This window comes from Canis lupus, chromosome 12, assembly GCF_003254725.2.
Source record: "Canis lupus dingo isolate Sandy chromosome 12, ASM325472v2, whole genome shotgun sequence".
Taxonomy (NCBI): domain Eukaryota; kingdom Metazoa; phylum Chordata; class Mammalia; order Carnivora; family Canidae; genus Canis; species Canis lupus.
The window spans coordinates 57355330-57373380 of NC_064254.1; the positions used below are offsets into that span (position 1 = coordinate 57355330).

The 18051-nt window shown below is 38.6% G+C and overlaps 1 protein-coding gene across 3 annotated transcripts in view; it reads right to left on the minus strand.

Annotated features, from left to right (window-relative positions):
• Window positions 1–359: 359 nt before the first annotated feature.
• Window positions 360–18051, minus strand: part of FBXL4 (F-box and leucine rich repeat protein 4) — a 78551-nt gene continuing 60859 nt past the window's right edge. For all 3 annotated transcript variants that reach the window (XM_025444455.3, XM_025444454.3, XM_035697605.2), the window contains 3 exons: window positions 17052–17123; window positions 12493–12805; window positions 360–914 (listed from right to left, as the gene is read on the minus strand). In XM_025444455.3, the coding sequence (XP_025300240.1) occupies window positions 751–914; window positions 12493–12805; window positions 17052–17123 (549 nt within the window). In that variant the 3' untranslated portion in view covers window positions 360–750. The remainder of the gene's footprint in view (window positions 915–12492; window positions 12806–17051; window positions 17124–18051) is intronic.

Here is an 18051-nt window from a genome sequence, read left to right on the forward strand (position 1 = left end):
GCTGGGGCACAGGAAAAAAATATATAAATAAATGAAATCCACATATATTTCAGAAGTCTTAAACTTTTCTCTCTGGCAAATTTTTAAGGCATCAGCTTAACAGTTGGAAAGTTGTTTTCTTTAGTAGTTTACCTCTGTTCTTGATTATGCTCATATTTTTATACTGGTATTATCCAGTAGTAAAATATATATGTCAGAAGAAAAATGGAAAAACTAAAATTCTCAAGTTGAAGAATTGATTTATCAGCTTAAAAATTAATCATAGCACATTAATTTCTCCAGTTAACTCTGGAAATTCTGTATACACCCAAACAAAACACTGGCCAGGTCATAAGGCTTATTAATAAGACATCCTTACATGGAGGTGTGAAAAATTATTTTTATTTTTAAATATCATGATACTTTCTGGCTCAACATGTTCCTTTAAAAATAAGTTAAAAGGTTTCCATATTATTCTTTTATTACACAGGTAATTACTGACTAAAGAATAATATTACTGATTAACATAAGGTACACATAATGTGAGCCACTCACATATTCTTCAAGAAAAGTGCTTGCAATATCTTCTCAAAACACTTGTTTACATTTTTACTTGATTTAATGGACAATTTCATATTTTTTTCTTCAAAAATCTACAAATGCCTTAATGGAATATTAAGACATTCCCACCATCATAAAAACTAAACAAAACCAACTCTAAAATAAAACCCTACAAAAGCGCATTGATTTTATTATAGAACACATATTAAGTCACTGCGTAAAGCTCTTTTTTATGAACACTTTTGGAAAGCTCACATTGAGTTCCAGCACAGCTCTATTATCAATCTGTGAACAGAAGGACACATCAAGCAAGGAAAGATCTTTACAAGATTCCAGAAGTTTTCTTAAGGATGCTGGACTTACCATTCTTGTTCCTGTCAAAACAAAACAAAATACCATCAATATAATATTTATATGATATCCTGATAAAAACCCCTTTTTTATTGCTTAAAATGCACTTAAAATAAATTGCCTTTTAAAAATTAAAAGCATTTTAAACAAAAGACATACTGAAACAGTCTTGTAAAAAAATACAAACTGAATTCTCCTAGCCAATTTGGTATCTAGGACCTAGATTTTGTCCATACTCTACCCACTATCTTCATTCCTACCTCCTACCCTTTCCAATCAGCTCCTCCACACCTTCCTATTTCTGTCACCCAACTTTTCCTTAACCCATAGGTCAAATCAGACAGAAGGGCTTACAGTGATTCCACCTCATATTCCATGCAGTGCAATTACTACACAACCACCCCTGCAGAAACTTCTGTGTGAGGCCCTGGAGATGCAAAGATGAGTAAGACATGTGTCTGCCCTAAGGAGCTCATTGACCAAAGCTGGAAACAAATAACTACAATACAGTTTGGTGAGTTTTACAGTAAGTGGTAGGTATAAAATGGCATTACTGGAAGTCAAATGACGGATGATGAATATTGTGTAGCCCATGTCAAATCTGATGAGATTATGGGACATTCAGATAGAAGCTAAATTATATACATTATGAAAAGCACCTGCTACATAGCAGGTACTCAAATATCACATACCAGTAGGCTTTTAAGATATCATCTGTTGTAAAACAAACCTTACTTTAACTACAGGTTTTCTAGAGAGAAAAAAAATCACAATTATATCACATATACATGCACGTCTACTGTGACAGGGACCAAAGTGTTGGTAGTGTTAACCTATGCCTTTTCCCTGAGAAATCCCTTCTACTCCCCTCTCTGCCATGGGTTCCAGAAGTGGCAACTATACTGCCATCTCGACTGTGGCTGGCCCCCCAGATCCTCCTGGGAATTTAGAATGGGAATTCAGTAAAGCCTTCACTGTCCATAGATCTCTTGAACTAAAGACGCAAGAATCTGGTTGGGGCTGTCATATTTAGCCACCTGTACCTAGAAAGACAGAGATGGCCAGCATGACAAGAAAAGAAGGCGGCAAAGCCAAAGGGAGAAGCAGACCTAAGAGCATCTGTGAGTGTACAGGGATAGAGGGGGTGGGTGTAGGTGTCTGAGCATGAAGGACAGGAAAAGAAAGAACAAAAGAGAAAACAGCTTCCTTGCCTTTTGATGGCTTTCTAGTCTGTCCTGAGGTCTGACCATAGCTAGCTTCTGCCTGTGGATCTCAGAGAGACAGCTCTATCTCCATAATAATTTTCTTTCCCTTATGTACAAGTTAGCCTGAGTGGGTTTTGTTATACAAGCGCAGAGAACCTCAACTAAGACACTTGGCTATGTGGTGTTCTTTACCCACGGCTGTGGCTGTCTTCTGTTTGACAGACTTGGTCACTAGAATCTCCGTTTCCTTTTTTTTTTTTTTTTTTTTTTTTAGATTTTATTTATTTATTCATGAGAGACACACAAAGAGAGGCAGAGACACAGGCAGAGGGAGAAGCAGGCTCTCCGCAGGGATCAGGCCCTGAGCCAAAGGCAGAGGCTTAACCATTAGGCCACCCAGGCGTCCCACAATCTGAGTTTCCTGATTAATTAGAAGTTCCTAAAAGCCTAAGAGAATGTCAGGGAAGGAAGTTGGGAGATGAAAATTTAACTAGACAAGGGCACCCTGTCTTCTCTTCCAGAGCACTGTGTGCTTTTGTTTCTTATCCACTTATGACACAACTGTGTTCTCAGTTCCTTCAGAGCAGGGGCCACCTCCTTCGTGTTCACGGGCCTATCTCCAGTGTTGGAAACGATGCCTGACACAGTATATGCTCAATAAGTGTGTAATAAATGAAGGGATGAAGGGATGGTGTTTAATTTCCCAATGCCATCACCCTGGCTTAGATCCTTATCAGATGGATGACTGCAGCTAATCTCCCTCATTTTGATCTCCTCCCTCTCCAATTCACTTACCACTTGTTTCTAGATTAATATCTCTAAAACACAGCTCTAAATATATCACTTATGCCCGGAATTGAAACCTGATAATAGCTCGTCCTTGTTTAATTTTGTGCAGATTCCTCATTCTGGTGTTCAAAACTCTCCGTGAAAGCCTCCATTATACTAACATTCTAAGTCAAATTAGATTGCCTATTCTCTGAAGATACTCTGTATTTTTGATTCCTATGCTTTTGTTTCATACTATTCATTCTGCTTAAAATGCTCCCCTCCCCCTAGTTCCTATTCACTTTTCAATGATGCCTTTCAAATACCTATTAACCTTTTTAATTAAACTTCTTATTTCTCTAATTATAGATACTCTCTTTTCTTTGAGCCCCCAAATGGACTCGCTTCTGGCTTCCATTAAAGTTATTTATATATTGATTTCCCGTTTTTTGTTTTGGGTTTTTTTTGTTTTGTTTTGTTTTGCTTTGTTTTGTTTTGTTTGCCACATTATAAACTCTCTGAAGGTAGAGACTGTATCTAACTCAGCTTTGGTTTTTTGTTTTGTTTTGTTTTTAAAGATTTTATTTATTTATTCATGAGAGACAGAGAGAGGCAGAGACATAGGCAGAGGGAGAAGCAGGCTCCCTGCAGGGAGCCTGATGCGGGACTTGATCACATTTGAAATAAGATGTTCTAATATATTTGCATGATGGCCCTCTCCCATCTAAAATTTGTTTTGGCATAATAATGACACTTCCTTGCTCTTCTTTTCTGAGTAGAGTTGACACACAATGTTATATTAGTTTCAAGGTAGTGATTCATCAAGTTTACACATTATGCTCCATTCACCCCAAGTGTGGCTACCCTCTGTTACCACGCAATGCTGCAGTATCACTGACTACATTCCCTATGCTGTGCCTTTTATTCCCATGATTTACTCACTCATTCCATACCTGGAAGCCTATACCTCCCACTCCCTTTCAACCATTTTGCCCATTCCCTCCAGTGCCCTTTCTTCTGGCAACCATCAGTTTGTTCTCTAGAGGTCTGATTTTGCTTTTTGTTTATTCATGTTTTGTTTTTGTTAAGATTCCACTTAGGAGTGAAATAATGTTATTTATCTTTCTCAGTGTGACATGTCATGTCACAAAATGCCCTCCATGTTATCATAAATGGCACAATCTTATCCCTTTTTATAGCTGTGTAACTTTCCATTGTCTATCTCTATACTGTATTTTCTTCATCCATTTTTTTTTTATTGATAGATTGCTCCTGTATCTTGGTTGCTATAAATAATGCGACAATAAACATAGGGGTGCATATATCTTTTCAAATTTGTAGTTTGGTTTTCTTTGAGTAAGCACCCCATAGTGGAATTACTGGAACATATGGTAATTCTATTTTTAACTTTTTTCAGGCACTTCCATACTGTTTTCCACAGTGGCGGTACCAATTCACATTCCCAGTGACAGTGCATGCATGAGGGTTCCTTTATTTCCACATTCTTGCCAATATTTATTTCTGGTGGTTTTGATTTTAGCCATTCTAATAAGTGTAAGGTAGTATCTCATTGTGGTTTTGATTTACATTTCCCTGATGGTTAATGATGTTGAAGCCTTTTCATGTGTCTGTTGGCCATCTGTATGTCTTCTTTGGAAAAGTGTCTATTCAAACTCTCTACCCATTTTTTAATTGTATTGTTTTCTTGGTATTGTTCTTTACTATATTTTGGGTACTAACCCCTTACAGGATATTTACAAGTATCTCCTCCCATTCAGTAGGTTGTCTTTTTGCTTTACTGATGGCTTATTTTGCTGTGCAAAGCCTTTTATTTTGATATAGTCCTAATAGTTTATTTTTGCTTTTGTTTCCCTCACCTTAGGAGATGTATCTAGAAAAATCTTGCTACAGCTGATGTTAGAGAAATTACTGCCTATGGTCTCTTCTAGGATTTATGTCATTGCAGGTTTTTACATTTAGGTCTTTAATCCATTTGGGCTTATTTTTGTGTAGGGTATTAAAACGTTTTATTCTTTTACATGTAGCTGTCCAGTTTTCCCAGCATCATTTATTGAGAGGTTGCCTTTTCCCCATTGTATAATCTTGCCTCTTTTGTTGTAAATTAATTGACTATGGAATCCTCGGTTTATTTCTGGGCTCTCTATTCTGTTCCATTGATCTATGTCTCTATTTTTGTGCCAGTAACACACTGTTTTGATTACTACAGCTTTGTAGTATATCTTGAAATCTGGAATTGTGTTACCTCCAGCTTTGTTCTTTTTCAAGGTTGCTTTAGCTATTTGAGGTTTATTGTGGTTCTATACAAATTTTAATATTACTTGTTCCAGTTTTGTGAAAAATGCTGTTTGTATTTTGAAAGGGATTGCACTGAATCTGCAGATTGATTTGGGAAATATGGACATTTTAATAAAACTAATTCTTCCAATTCATGAGCATGGAATATCTTTCCATTTATTTGTGTCATCTTTAATTTCTTTCTTCAGTGTTTTATAGTTTTTAAGTAATGTACAGTTCTTTCACCTTTTTTGTTAACTTTATTCCTAGGTGTCTTATTCTTTTTGGTGCAACTGTCAATGATGATGTTCCTTAATTTTTCTTTCTGCTACTTCATTATTGGTGCATAGAAATACTGCTCATTTCTAGGTACTAATTTTATATCCTGCAGCTCTACTGAATTCATGTATTACTTCTACTAGTTTTTTGGTGGAATCTTTAGGACTTTCTATATAAAATCTGCAAATAGCAAGGGTTCAACTTCTTCTTTTTCTTATCTGATTGCTGTGCCTAGGACTTGCAGTATTATGTTAAACGCGGTGAGACACATCCTTGACATCCAGACATCCTTGTCTTATTTCTGATATGAGAGTAAAATATCTCAGTTTTTCACTATTGAATATGATGTTAGCTGTGGGTTTTCATATTGGCCTTTATTACACTGAGATATGTTCTCCACTTAATAATTACTATTATGTTACGGTAAGTTCATTCCACTTTGTTGAGAGTTTTTATCATGAATGGATGTTAAATTTTGTTAAATGCTTGTTCTGCCTCTAATTGTGATAATTTTGATGTTTATCCTTTGTTTTGTTGATGTGGTGCATAACATTGATTGATTTGCAAATATTGAACCATCCTTACATCCCTGGAATAAATCCCACCTGGTCATGGTGAATGATCTTTTTAATGTACTGTTGTATGTGGTTTGTTAATATTCTGTTAAGAATTTTTGCATCTATGTTCATCAGGGACATAGGCCCATAGTTTTCTTTTTTCATGTTCTCTTTGTCTGGTATTGGTATTAGGTAGTGCTAGCCTCATAGAATATATTTGGAAGCTTTCCTACCTCTATTTTTTGGAACAGATGAAGAAAAATAGATATTAACTCTTTAAATGTTTGGTAGTATTCACCTATAAATCCATCTGATCCTGGACTTTCGTTTTTTGGTAGTTTTTCAATTATCAATTCAATTTTGTTATCTGTGATTGGTGTGTCCAGATTTTCTATTTTGTCCTGGTTCAGTTTTGGAAGACTGTGTTTCTAGGAATTAATCATTTCTTCTAGGTTGTCCAGTTTGTTATAAGCTTTCACATACTCTCTTATAATTCTCAGTTTATATCTGTGGTGTCAGTTGTTACTGGTCCTCTCTTATTTCTGATTTTATTTGAGTCCTTTCTCTTTTATTTTTGAAGAGTCTTGGCTATGCATTCATTGATTTATCTTTTGAGTCAGCTCTTGATTTTATTGATTTTTTCTACTTTTTTTTTTAAGTCTCTATATCATTTATCTCTGCTCTGATCTTTCTTTTATCTCTTCTACTCACTTTGGGTTTTGTTTGTTCTTCTTTCTCTAGTTCCTTTATGCGTAAGGTTAGATTATTTGAGATTTCTCTTGTTTTTTGAGGTAGGCCTGTATCACTATATATTTCCCTGAGAACTGCTTTTGCCATGTCCCAAAGATTTATGTTTTGTTTTCATTCATCTCCATTTTTAAAAAATTTCTTTTGATTGCTTCATTGACCCATTCATTGGTTGTTTAGTATCATGCTGTTTAGTCTTGGTGTTTGCATCTTTTTCTAGTTTTTTTCTTGTGATTTATTTCTAAGTTTTTTTTTCTTGTGATTTATTTCTAGTTTCATACCATTGTGATTGGGAAAAAAAATGCATCATATGATTTCAATCTTCTCAAATATATTGAGGCTTATTTTGTGGCCTAATATATGATCTATTCTGGAGAATGTTCCATGTGCAATGAAAAAGAATATGTATTCTATTTTCAGATGGAATGTTCTGTATATATCTGTTATGTCCATCTAGTCCAATGCGTCATTCAAAGACATTATTTCCTTGTTGATTTTCTGCCTGAATGATCTATCTATTGATGTAAGTGGAATTATTATCACTGTATTACATCAATTTGTCTCTTATGTCCATTAATATTTGCTCTATGTATTTAGGTGCTCCAGTGTTGGGTGTGTAGATATCTACAAATGTTACATCCTCTTGTTGGACTGATCCCTTTATCATTATATAATGCCCTTCTTTGTCTCATTACAGTCTTTGTTTCAAAGTTCGTTTTGTCTGATATAAGTATTGCTACCCTCTCCTTTTCTTTCACTTCCATTTGCATAGTGAATGTTTCTCCATCCCATCACTTTCAGTATATGTATTCTTTAGTTCTGAGGGGAGTCTCTTGTAACCATAAAGATGAGTCTTGTTTTTTATCCATCTGCCACCCTATGGCTTTTGATTGGAGCATTTTGGCCATTTACATTTAAAGTAATTATTGATACGCATGTACTTATTGCCATTTTATTATTTGTTTTCTGATTGTTTTTGTAGTTCTCCTCTGTTCCTTTCTTCTTTTGCTCTCTTTTCTTATGTTGATGAGTTTCTACAGTGTTGTGTTTGGCCTTCTTTCTCTTTATTTTTTGTGTATCTATTATAGGTTTGGGTTTGTGGTTACCATGATGATTCTCATATATAGCATCTTAAGTATATAGCAGTTTATATTAATTTCATGATCTTTAAGTTCATACACATTGTAAAAACAAAACATTTTTTTCTTTTCCCCCATTTTATGAATATGTTGTCCTATTTTATATCTTTTAATTAATAATTTTCTTATGTCTAATTATGGCCATTTCTTTTCCACCCAAAGAAGTCCCTTTAACATTTCTTGTAGTCTGGCTTAGTGGTGATAAACTCCTTTGTTTTTTGTTTGGGAAACTATCTCTCCCTCAAATCTGAATGACAGCCTTGCTGAGCATTCTTCATTATAGGTGTTTTCCTTGCAACACTTTGACGGTATCATGTCATTCCTTTCTGGCCTGCAAAGTTTCTGCTGATATTCTTATAGGTTTTCCCTTGTAGACAACTTTTTATCTCTTTATCTCTTGCTTTTTAACTCTTTTTAACTCTTTATCTCTTGCTTTTAAGATTCCCTCTTTATTGTTAACCTTTGACATTTTAATTATAATGTGTTGTAGTGTGGACCTCCTTGGGTTCATCTTACTTGGAACTCTCTTGGATGTGTATGTCTATTTCCTTCCCTAGAAGAGGGAAGTCTTCAGTTATTCTTTCTTCAAATAAGTTTTTTACTCCTTTCTCTCTCTTATTTTGGGACCCCTATTAAGCAAATGTTTGTTTGCTTGATGTTGTCCAAGAGATCTCTTAATCTATCTTCATTTTAAAAAATTCTTTTCTCTTTTTCATCTTCATCTTGGGTGATTTTCATTACCTTGTCTTCCAGATCTCTGGTACATTCTTCTGCATCTGAAATCTGTTGATTCCCTCTAGTGTGTTTTGTACTTTATTGTATTCTTCAACTCTGATTGGTTCTTGTTTATATTTTGCATCTCTTTATTGAAGTTCTCACTGGGTTCTTTCACTCTTCTCTCTAGCCTGGTATCTTTATGATCGTTACTTTAAATTTTTCTCAGGCATGCTGTTTATTCCTGTTTCATTTAGTCCTTTTCCTGAGTTTTTTTTTTTTTTTTCTTTTTCTTTCTTTTGGAGCATATTCCTCTGTCTCCCCATTTTGCTTTCTGTGTTTGTTTCTATGGATTAGGCTGAACAGCTACTTCTAAATTTGAAGGAATGATCTTGTGTTTGGTCATTCCCTATGTAGACTGTGTGCTTGATGACTTTGCTGGCTGGCTGGGGTTGTGGCTGGCATGGACTGGGGCTGGGAGGTGGGGTATTTTCCACATAGTAAGTGCCCTGTCAGGACAGCAAAAACCGAAATAGATGTAGGCCAGGGTGTCCCAGGGTTCTATGCACAGATAGCACTCTAGCAAGATAGCTAATGTTCAAATGGGTGTCCCAGGGTGCTCTGCACAGGGGCTGTCCTGGCTGAGTGGCTGGAACTGATGTATGCAGGCCAGGAGGTCCTGAGCTCTCTGCACAGAGGGGCCCTAGCAGGATAGCTGAAACTAAAGTGGGCACAAGTCAGGGGCACACAGGGCTCTACACACAGAGGACAGCTGAAGCAGAAATGGATATAAACTGAGAGTGTTCCTGGATTCTCCACATGGAGGGTGTGCCCTAAATGGTGACTGTAGTTGAGATGGGTATGAGCTGGGAGGTCCTGGGGCATTCTACACAGAGGGCATCTTGGCAGGACAACTAAAACTAAAATGCAGTCCTTGGGGTCTCCACACAAAATATGTCCTGGCAGGACAGCTGAAACTGAATTGGGTGTAAGTCGGGTTGTCCCATAGTATCCCATGGAGCAAGTGCCCTGGTTGCGTGGCCGCAGCTGAGCCCGGCAAAGGTGGAAGTGTTCTGGGTGCTCCACACAGGGTGTGTCCTGGACTGAAATCAATGCAGCCATGGGCCTATGGTATTTGGGGTGCTCCATATAGGAGGTACCCTGGCAGAGTGGCTAGGTGTGAAGCAGATGCCAGCCAAGATGGTCTGAACCACTCTGTACTGTGGGTACCCTAGCAAGCCATCTGAAGCCAAAGCGGTATAGGCCTGGAGTGTTTTGGGGTGCTGTGCCCCTGTGTCATGTTGGTGTGAAGGCCGGGGCTGTAGTGAGCACTGACCAGGGGTGTCCTTGGTGTGCACCACTTTGTGATCGCCTTAGTAGGACAGGGGGGCTGGTGTGGGCTAAGGGCCCAGGGCTCACTAAGGCACCAGGCCATTTAGGGGGCCCAGATCGTATACTGGTCTATGTTTTTAAGGGGGAGAGGGTGTGTAGACTATGTCCGTCAGCTCTGCCCACTGAGAGCATTCTAGCAGCCCCCGCCCCAAAATATTGGGTGCAGTTCTAGGGCTGACTCTTTAAACCAAGAACAAAACCAGACAAAAACTCCCACACAGCTTACTTTCTATGCTCCAGCACCACCACCCCTAAGGCAGGTGTGGCCTGTGGACCCTGGTCTCACTGCGGTACCTGGTTCACTGTGACGGCTGCAACCATTGGTCCAGATCCTGCTGGGGTCAAGGCTTTGGAGGCGGGGTGGGAATCTAGTTCCTCTGACCCAGAGAGTAAGCACGCAGCTCCAATGCAGTTTGGGAGTTTCAGTGCTGTCTCATTTATATGCTATTTGGAGGCCTTTTATCTGTGCCCAAGGATAGACTGCTCCCCACTGCAGCTGGCATTGTCAGGGGCGGGGTTCCTTTTGTTACTGTGTTTCAGTTTTTTTTTTTTTTTTTTTTTTTTTTTTTTTGCTGTTCTATCTTTGGTCCTGCAGAAGCTGTTCAGTCAGCCCCCAGTTCTTCTTCAGGAGGAATGGTTCTATAAATAGGTAGAAACGGCTGTGTTCCCTGGAGGGAAGTTCAGGGTCTTCCTATGTTGCCATCTTGGACTGGAACCTTCCATATTTCCTTGCTCTTATGTTTAGGAAAGTTACAAATGTTTTCAAGAAGAAGCCATTATACTTCTTACTTATTTTTCTTTTATGTCTCTGCCAAGTAATTTATACGTTTGTTGGCTAAAGTTAGACCGCCTGACAACCAGTCCCCCTGTTCACCACAATTGTGCTTTCCTTGTAGGATCAGTGTTACCAACTACCTTTGTGGTTCTGTAGCATCTCTTTCAGAGGCTGGCTACTCTTCATCTCTACTGAGTGGGAGTGCTGTAAAACTGAGACTAACCAACAATACCACCAATCCTCTGAAGTGAAGCCTAATGCAATTAGTGATCCAGTTTTAAAGGCCTCAGTCCCGGGGCAGCCCGGGCGGCTCAGCGGTTTAGCGCCGCCTTCAGCCCAGGGCTTGATCCTGGAGACCCAGGATGGAGTCCCATGTCAGACTCCCTGCATGGGGCCTGCTTCTCTCTCTGCCTGTGTCTCTGCCTCTCTCTCTGTGTCTCTCATGAATAAATAAATAAAATCTTAAAAACAAAAAATAAAGGCCTCAGTCCCCTTTCCTCATTCTCTCTCATTTTCTTGAACTTCCCAGAATATTCCCCTTATAAAAGGTCTAGACTAATTCAAGGTGGAATGTGGGTAGGAGGGAAAAGAAATAAGAAAAGCAGTTGTGGTGGTATGAAAAGATAGTACCAGCTGGGGCCCCAAATCTGGCATTTGAACAACCCTGCTCTGCCATATACTAATTGCTGAGCTCAGTCCCCCTTCAATGAAAACAAAACAAAACAAAACAAAAAGATGATATCCAATTCCCTGAGCTATAAAGAACAAAGAAAATATAACATAGATGAGGTATCTATCTAGCCCAAAGTGTATATGTAACAGGCAAGAATTCCTCCCCTAAATTTTTAGGCAAGAATTTCTGCCTACAAGTAGCTTGAACAAGAAACATGCAACCATATAAGCAACACCTACAAATGTATTATAAACCTGGACCATGCATTTTCAAGGAAACCACAAATTCAGACGCTGAAAATCTTCAGGTTTTCCTGTTGTTGAATGTTTAATAAACAGGAAAGGATATAATTAGCATTTCATGGGCTAACCTGTGAACACTCAGAGATGACCAGAGAACACAGTGCAAGTGCTATGTGAGTTCACAAAGTACCAACTGTATGCACGATTGAGCCATGGTGTTGCCAGCACTCCTGGCTAAAGTAGGAAGTAACATAACCTCACTGGGCTCCCAGCTGATGGGCTGCAATAGGGACACAAGAAATCTCAAACTGGGAAGGCTTCTCAATAGATCTGCCTTGGTATACAATTATTCCTAAAATCTAGAATTATCAGGAATGAAGATTTGGCAATTTTCCTTAATCACAAGTTTAACAGCAAGAAGCTTTATGTACATTTGTATTTGTATATACATAAATGTATCTATTTATGCATATATATAAAATTCATTATACAAATGGATTAATTTCTTCTTTCATAAAAATGCAGAACACAGCTCATATAAATTCTCACTCTTCTTACCAGACCAAGAATTAATGTTTATTTAGAGCTTTCTTGTTAGTTCAACTGCAAAATTCTGTTATTATCCTTACCCTTTTACTCAAGTACAGATATAATTACTCTCCGTATCAATTGGCCTATCTTGCACTTCCTCAAACCAAGCAGTCTCACCAGGATGAAATTTTCTTGTATCCGAGAGGTGGTCTTTTCCTTGCAAAAGGTCTAAGATTAGCTTTTACATCAAGGCTTTAAAATAAATTTATATACTGTACGCTTACCTAGTATGTCCAGTTGCCGTAATCTGGTACAATTACACGCTAGTTCTTCAATGTCTGTGTCACACACAGACCTGTTAGCTGTAAGAAAGAGTTTTTGCAAGTTTGGGAGCTGGCGTGCCAGTTTGGCGAAACATCCGGTGCTGCTCTGCAGAGTGGGGCACCAGCCAAGGTCGAGTTCCTCCAGAAGCGGACACCCAGAAGCCAGTTCTGCTATCCCGTTCTCAGTAATATTCTTACATCTCCACAGATCCAGAGTTCGGAGTTTTTTACACTTGGCTCCTATCATGCTGGCTATCACATCATAGTCTTCAATCTGGAAATCAAATCATTCCAGTCTCTTACATATTATGCTCAGAAATACAAACTGTGTAGAGCAAGTTAAAACATTCTTTTCTTTTTTTTTAAATTGAAGCATCCTTAATCATCTCCTGTTGTTTGCTTCCATGTAAACAGACCCATATTCTTGTTAATACACATCTGCCCACTCATCTCACAGATCTGCCACTGTTTCATAAAACAGCAAGAATAATCACTTACTTAAAAATCCATTTACCACAGCTCCAGACAGAGGACTTTATGAATTACATCCCAAAGTAGTATGAAATCCTCAGTCCCTCATAAAGGATTTGAGGATTTTGTGTTGTTCTTGTATGCCTTACATTTTCACCTTGCTGCTGCTCCTCGATGACAGGGCCTCATTTCTTCTATTTTATATATATAATCCATCAGCTTTGGTAGGTATAGAAGATCTCCCTGATGAGGGTGTGCCCTTCACCAGGCTCTAAAGTAGTATGTAAATATGCTGACAGTACTAATAATGATACTAGTTTGGGGTTAAATGAGGCATCTGGGGACTGAATATGCAACACAAAAATAATTTAGATTATGATAGGTTGGTGTCAGTTATTGCAGGTGTCCGCTAATTTCCTTCACAATCACGGGATAATCCTCTACTAAATAAGGATTAAACCTTTCAGTTCACGGGCTTTATATGCTTTAGTAATGCTTCTTTAAACAGGTTTCTTTCTTTTTTTTTTTTTAAAGATTTTATTTATTTATTCATGAGAGACTCAGAGAGAGAGAGAGAGAGAGAGAGAGACAGGCAGAAGGAGAAGCAGGCTCCATGCAGGGAGCCCGATGCGGGACTCAATTCTGGGACTCTGGGATCACGTCCTGAGACGAAGGCAGATGCTCAACCACTGAGCCACCCAGGCATCCCAAAACAGGTTTAAGAGTTTCATTTGATTGTTTTATAATCAGGAATCAAAATTATCACCAGAAGTCAAAAGGAAACAAAACAGCTAACATGTCCAATTATTATTTCCTTTTTCATTTTTTATTCATATTTTCAACCACGATGTGCCAGCACCACTCCAGGGGCTAGGAACAACAGTGAGTCAAAACACAAAGACTTTGTGCACATTTTGGGGAAAGATGTACACAAACGGGCAAAATAAATTCAGAGTGATAAGTGGTGTGAAAATAACCTGGTGCATTCAAGGAAAAGAAATAGGACTGAGTACGGCCCAAGGGGAGTGAGGAGACCCAAGGGGAGTAAGGAGAGAAGTGGTGAGGGTAGAGAGTTATGCAGGGGCCAGGTGATCAGGCCATGAAAACAATAGAGGATTTGAGACAAATATGATTTACATTAAAACAGAAGGGTTGGTTTGGATGGTAGATGGTGGGTAAGAATCGAAAAAACCCAGAGAAGAGGCCTGCATGAGCTTAGTGTAGAGAGGCAAAGGCTTGGATTAAGCTTGCAGCAGTGGAATTGCTGGACAGATTTGGGGCTAGATTTTGAGTCAGAACTAAGGCCTGATGGCTTTGATGTCGTTGTGATGATTTCTAAGGTTTTGATCTCCAGGAACTGTGTATGGGAGAATCATGCAAAAGACCATGAGTAACAGATTTGAGGGGACTGTAACTACTCGACTGTACCCAAACAATACAAACCCGTAGCTTTGAAAATTAGTGCAGCCAATTCTTTATAAAGAAGTAATTTTAAAACTTTCCAAAACCCATAATTCTGATTGCTATTATTTTGATAGTCAAAAATAAAATCAAAGGAATCTTCCTCCCTTTTGGTCAACTGACAAAAGAGAAACTGTAATAAACATGGTATTAAAGTGTCAACAAAGATCTGTGTGTTACTGTTCTGGTGAACCCTGGACCTGCTGTGAAATGCGAACAGTATTTCTATGACAGGTGCGGGATGTTTCAGCCACAATGCTAGTAATGGGATCAACAATGTTAGTAGTAGTTCTGAACTTCAATGTCAAGTCCTTAAAACTTAATTTCCTGACAACCAAATATCAATAGCAACCATATTTTACTGATAACTACATACTTTAATTTAAAAATAGCCAATTTGGGGGGGCATCTAGGTGGTGTAGCCAGTTAAGCATTCAATTCTTGGTTTTGGCTCAGGTGGAGCTCTTAGGGTCATGGAATGGAGCCCTGTTTTGGGCTCCCTGCTGAGCATAGAGTCTACTAAAGTTTGTCTCTACCTTTCCCTCTGCATCCCCAGCTTTGCACTCTTTCTCTAATAAATATATAAATCTTTAAAAAATAAATAAACCAATAAAATAGCCTATTTATCTTGATGCTTAAGAAAAGTAATGCTTAAGTAGCATTTTCTACAGTATATCATATATTAAGAGATTAGTAGTAGTAGTAGTCAGGTAAAGTTGGAAAACACTGGCTTACACAAAGGCATAGTTTCTTTGTTGTAGGACATACCACTGAAAACTCCAGGAGGAAGATAGAGGAGCATTATTTCCTATTTTTGACCAGGAATCCCTACCTCACTGCCTCCTAATATACATCCTTTCTTGATCAAAAATCTTTTAGGACTAATATTCCATTGTCAACTTGAAAATGCTGACTTAAAATACATCTCATTCTAAAGACAAACATAAATATAATTCCAAATACAAAGTGTCTGTGGCCAAAGGCCTGCTTTTCTAGAGGATGTTGCTCCAGTTTAAGGGGAGGTAAATGACAGGCAGAAAAAGTATCTCTAGCCATGATTAAGCAAGGTGCTTCTCAATCTAAAACGTGTGGGTGAGCAATAGCAAAGATCCAAGTGGCAGGAACTGGCTGGTCTGTAATCATAGACAGTGCCATCGAATGTCACCAGGCCCATCTAGAAGAGTCATCAGAGGGACCCAATAGTAGCCCATGAAATGGCTTGCTAAAGGTAAGAATTTGATCAAAAGTAAGGAAAGCCTAATGCTGAGTTAGTGGGCTCCCAAGACTGTTTCCAGATACTGGGGTCAGCCTGAGCCCATACCTGGGGTTTAATCAGGCCTGACCACCAGGATGGTTTTCACATGGGGATATGGACATAAACACGTGGCCATAACATGCCTCTCCAGCCTACACTGCCAAATCCTGGAGCATCTCAGAAGCCATTATTGAGCTCTAAAAGGTATTCACATGGGATTTCTTTTAGGTTGAATCCAAGCTCAGGACTCCAGGAGAACTTCTCTGATCTAGCAACCATCCTGCTTACACATGTCTGTCTTCCTAATAAGTGGACACAAAATTGGAATGGTTTGGAATCTCCTGAATCTGGTTTACTTTTGTAAGAAAGTAAAGAGGGCAGCCTGGGTGGCTCACCGGTTTAGCACTGCCTTCAGCCCAGGACCTGATCCTGGAGACCCGGGATAGAGTCCCACATCGGGCTCCCTGCATGGAGCCTGCTTCTCCCTCTGTCTGTGTCTCTGTCTCTCTCTGTCTCTCTCTCTGTCTCTCATGAATAAATAAATAAAATCTAAAAAAAAAAAAAAAAGAAAGTAAAGAAGGATGGACTGTTGTTGCAGTGGGAGATGTACTTCCTAAGGTGTGCATACAAATACCAAAAATTCTACTGTCCCTTGAGTCTCAGTATTTATTCATAAGCCACATAATTTAGATGAAAAAAATTTAGCTCATTCCATTATATCATTCAATGGCACATCAAATCATAATTTTAAATCCGGAAGGACTTTAAAGATGATCTAGTCCAACGTCCCTATGCTTTTGGGTTTAAAGGACCAGTAACGTTTCAAAAAAATTTGAGTTCTAACATAGGGTATCCATCCTTTTTATCTTAACCAATAAGGACAATAAAACATACACCAAAACCAACAACAAACAAACAAAAAACAGGAACCAAATGTACCTAAATCATCGACATTTCCAGGAAAGAATTTCAGAACTTTAAAATCAGCTTTGTGACAAACTTACTGAGCTCCTGTCATCTGGGCATAACTGATATTTTGTAAAGAAACCCAGAGAGGCAAACAGCTTGTCTGAAATAACATCTGGCCTGAGGCAGAACCAAACTTTTTTTTGCCACATACACTTCTTTCCTTGCTCTCCTAGATAAATAATGTCAATGTTTCAAAGACATGCTCTCCAATTTAAGACAAATGTTTGAAAGCAGGGTACACAGTAGTTCACCATAAATCTGAAAGGCTGTGGGTGAGTGCAGAGTGGGTGGGTCAGGATAAAATTCACCCACGGGAAGAGAAAGAGAACAAGCGATGGAGCAAAAAGAATTGTCAAATACTTACCATTACACAACTGCCCAAACTGAGGTGCTGAAGCTCTGAACAGAAGTTCAAAATGCTAAGCAGCGCTGTTTGCTGCCATCGGGGACCACGTTGGTGGCAAATATGGAAGGTGAAAGAAAGTGAAACAAAGAGAAGAGGTCAATTAGACATTAAAGGCTGTCACTGCTTTTCCTGGAATAGAGCTGAAAACCTAAGTTACAGATACCACAATTGCCATTTAATGAGTCCCCAGGTGCTCTCACCATTGATTGGCTTGAAGTCAAGGTAATCATTACAGTTTCCATGTGAGTCGCCACTTCGTATATGGTTTTGCATGCCCCACCGAAACCTATAATTCCCTGTGACCTCTCAGCCCATTTCCCAAAGGTAAGCAATTCGAAAGTCTCCTTAAGATTGAACAATAAGACAAGCTAAACAGGCTGTCCCTCAAAAAAAGGAAAAAAAAAAAAGCCAAAACCCAGAGAGGGCTCATGCCACTCTGAAGAACAGCGGCAGCTCTGACATTCACTGATCAGCTGCTGCCTGATGGAGCTGCCAATAGAGTCACCCCAAATCAGGATTGAGCTGGTGACTTTAATGTCAAAGGATTCTCTCTGCTGACAACGATACCAACAACCATTGAGCACCTGTCACCAGCGACATGCTGACCGGAACATATATAACATGCACTTTCTAGTCATGTTCCTGCCATTTAAGCCCATCTGCTCTGTGCAATGAAAACGGTCTCACCACTAAAGAAACCCAAAGGTATGCTGGACTGCTACATAATCAACGTACCTAAAATATCTTGATGGAATGCCTGCCAGGAAAAATTACTAAAAAAAAAAAAAAAAAATGCAAAGCATTCACATTTTTTTTCTTAATCTGTAGGAAAAAACCTACTCAAACTTATGTGGCAAAATTTCGTTTTAAACATTTTAACTAAATCCTATCCAATTAAAATGAAAATGATAATGGACCACCTCTGTTTAATCTGTTCAGTTCAGAAACTGAAAAGTAC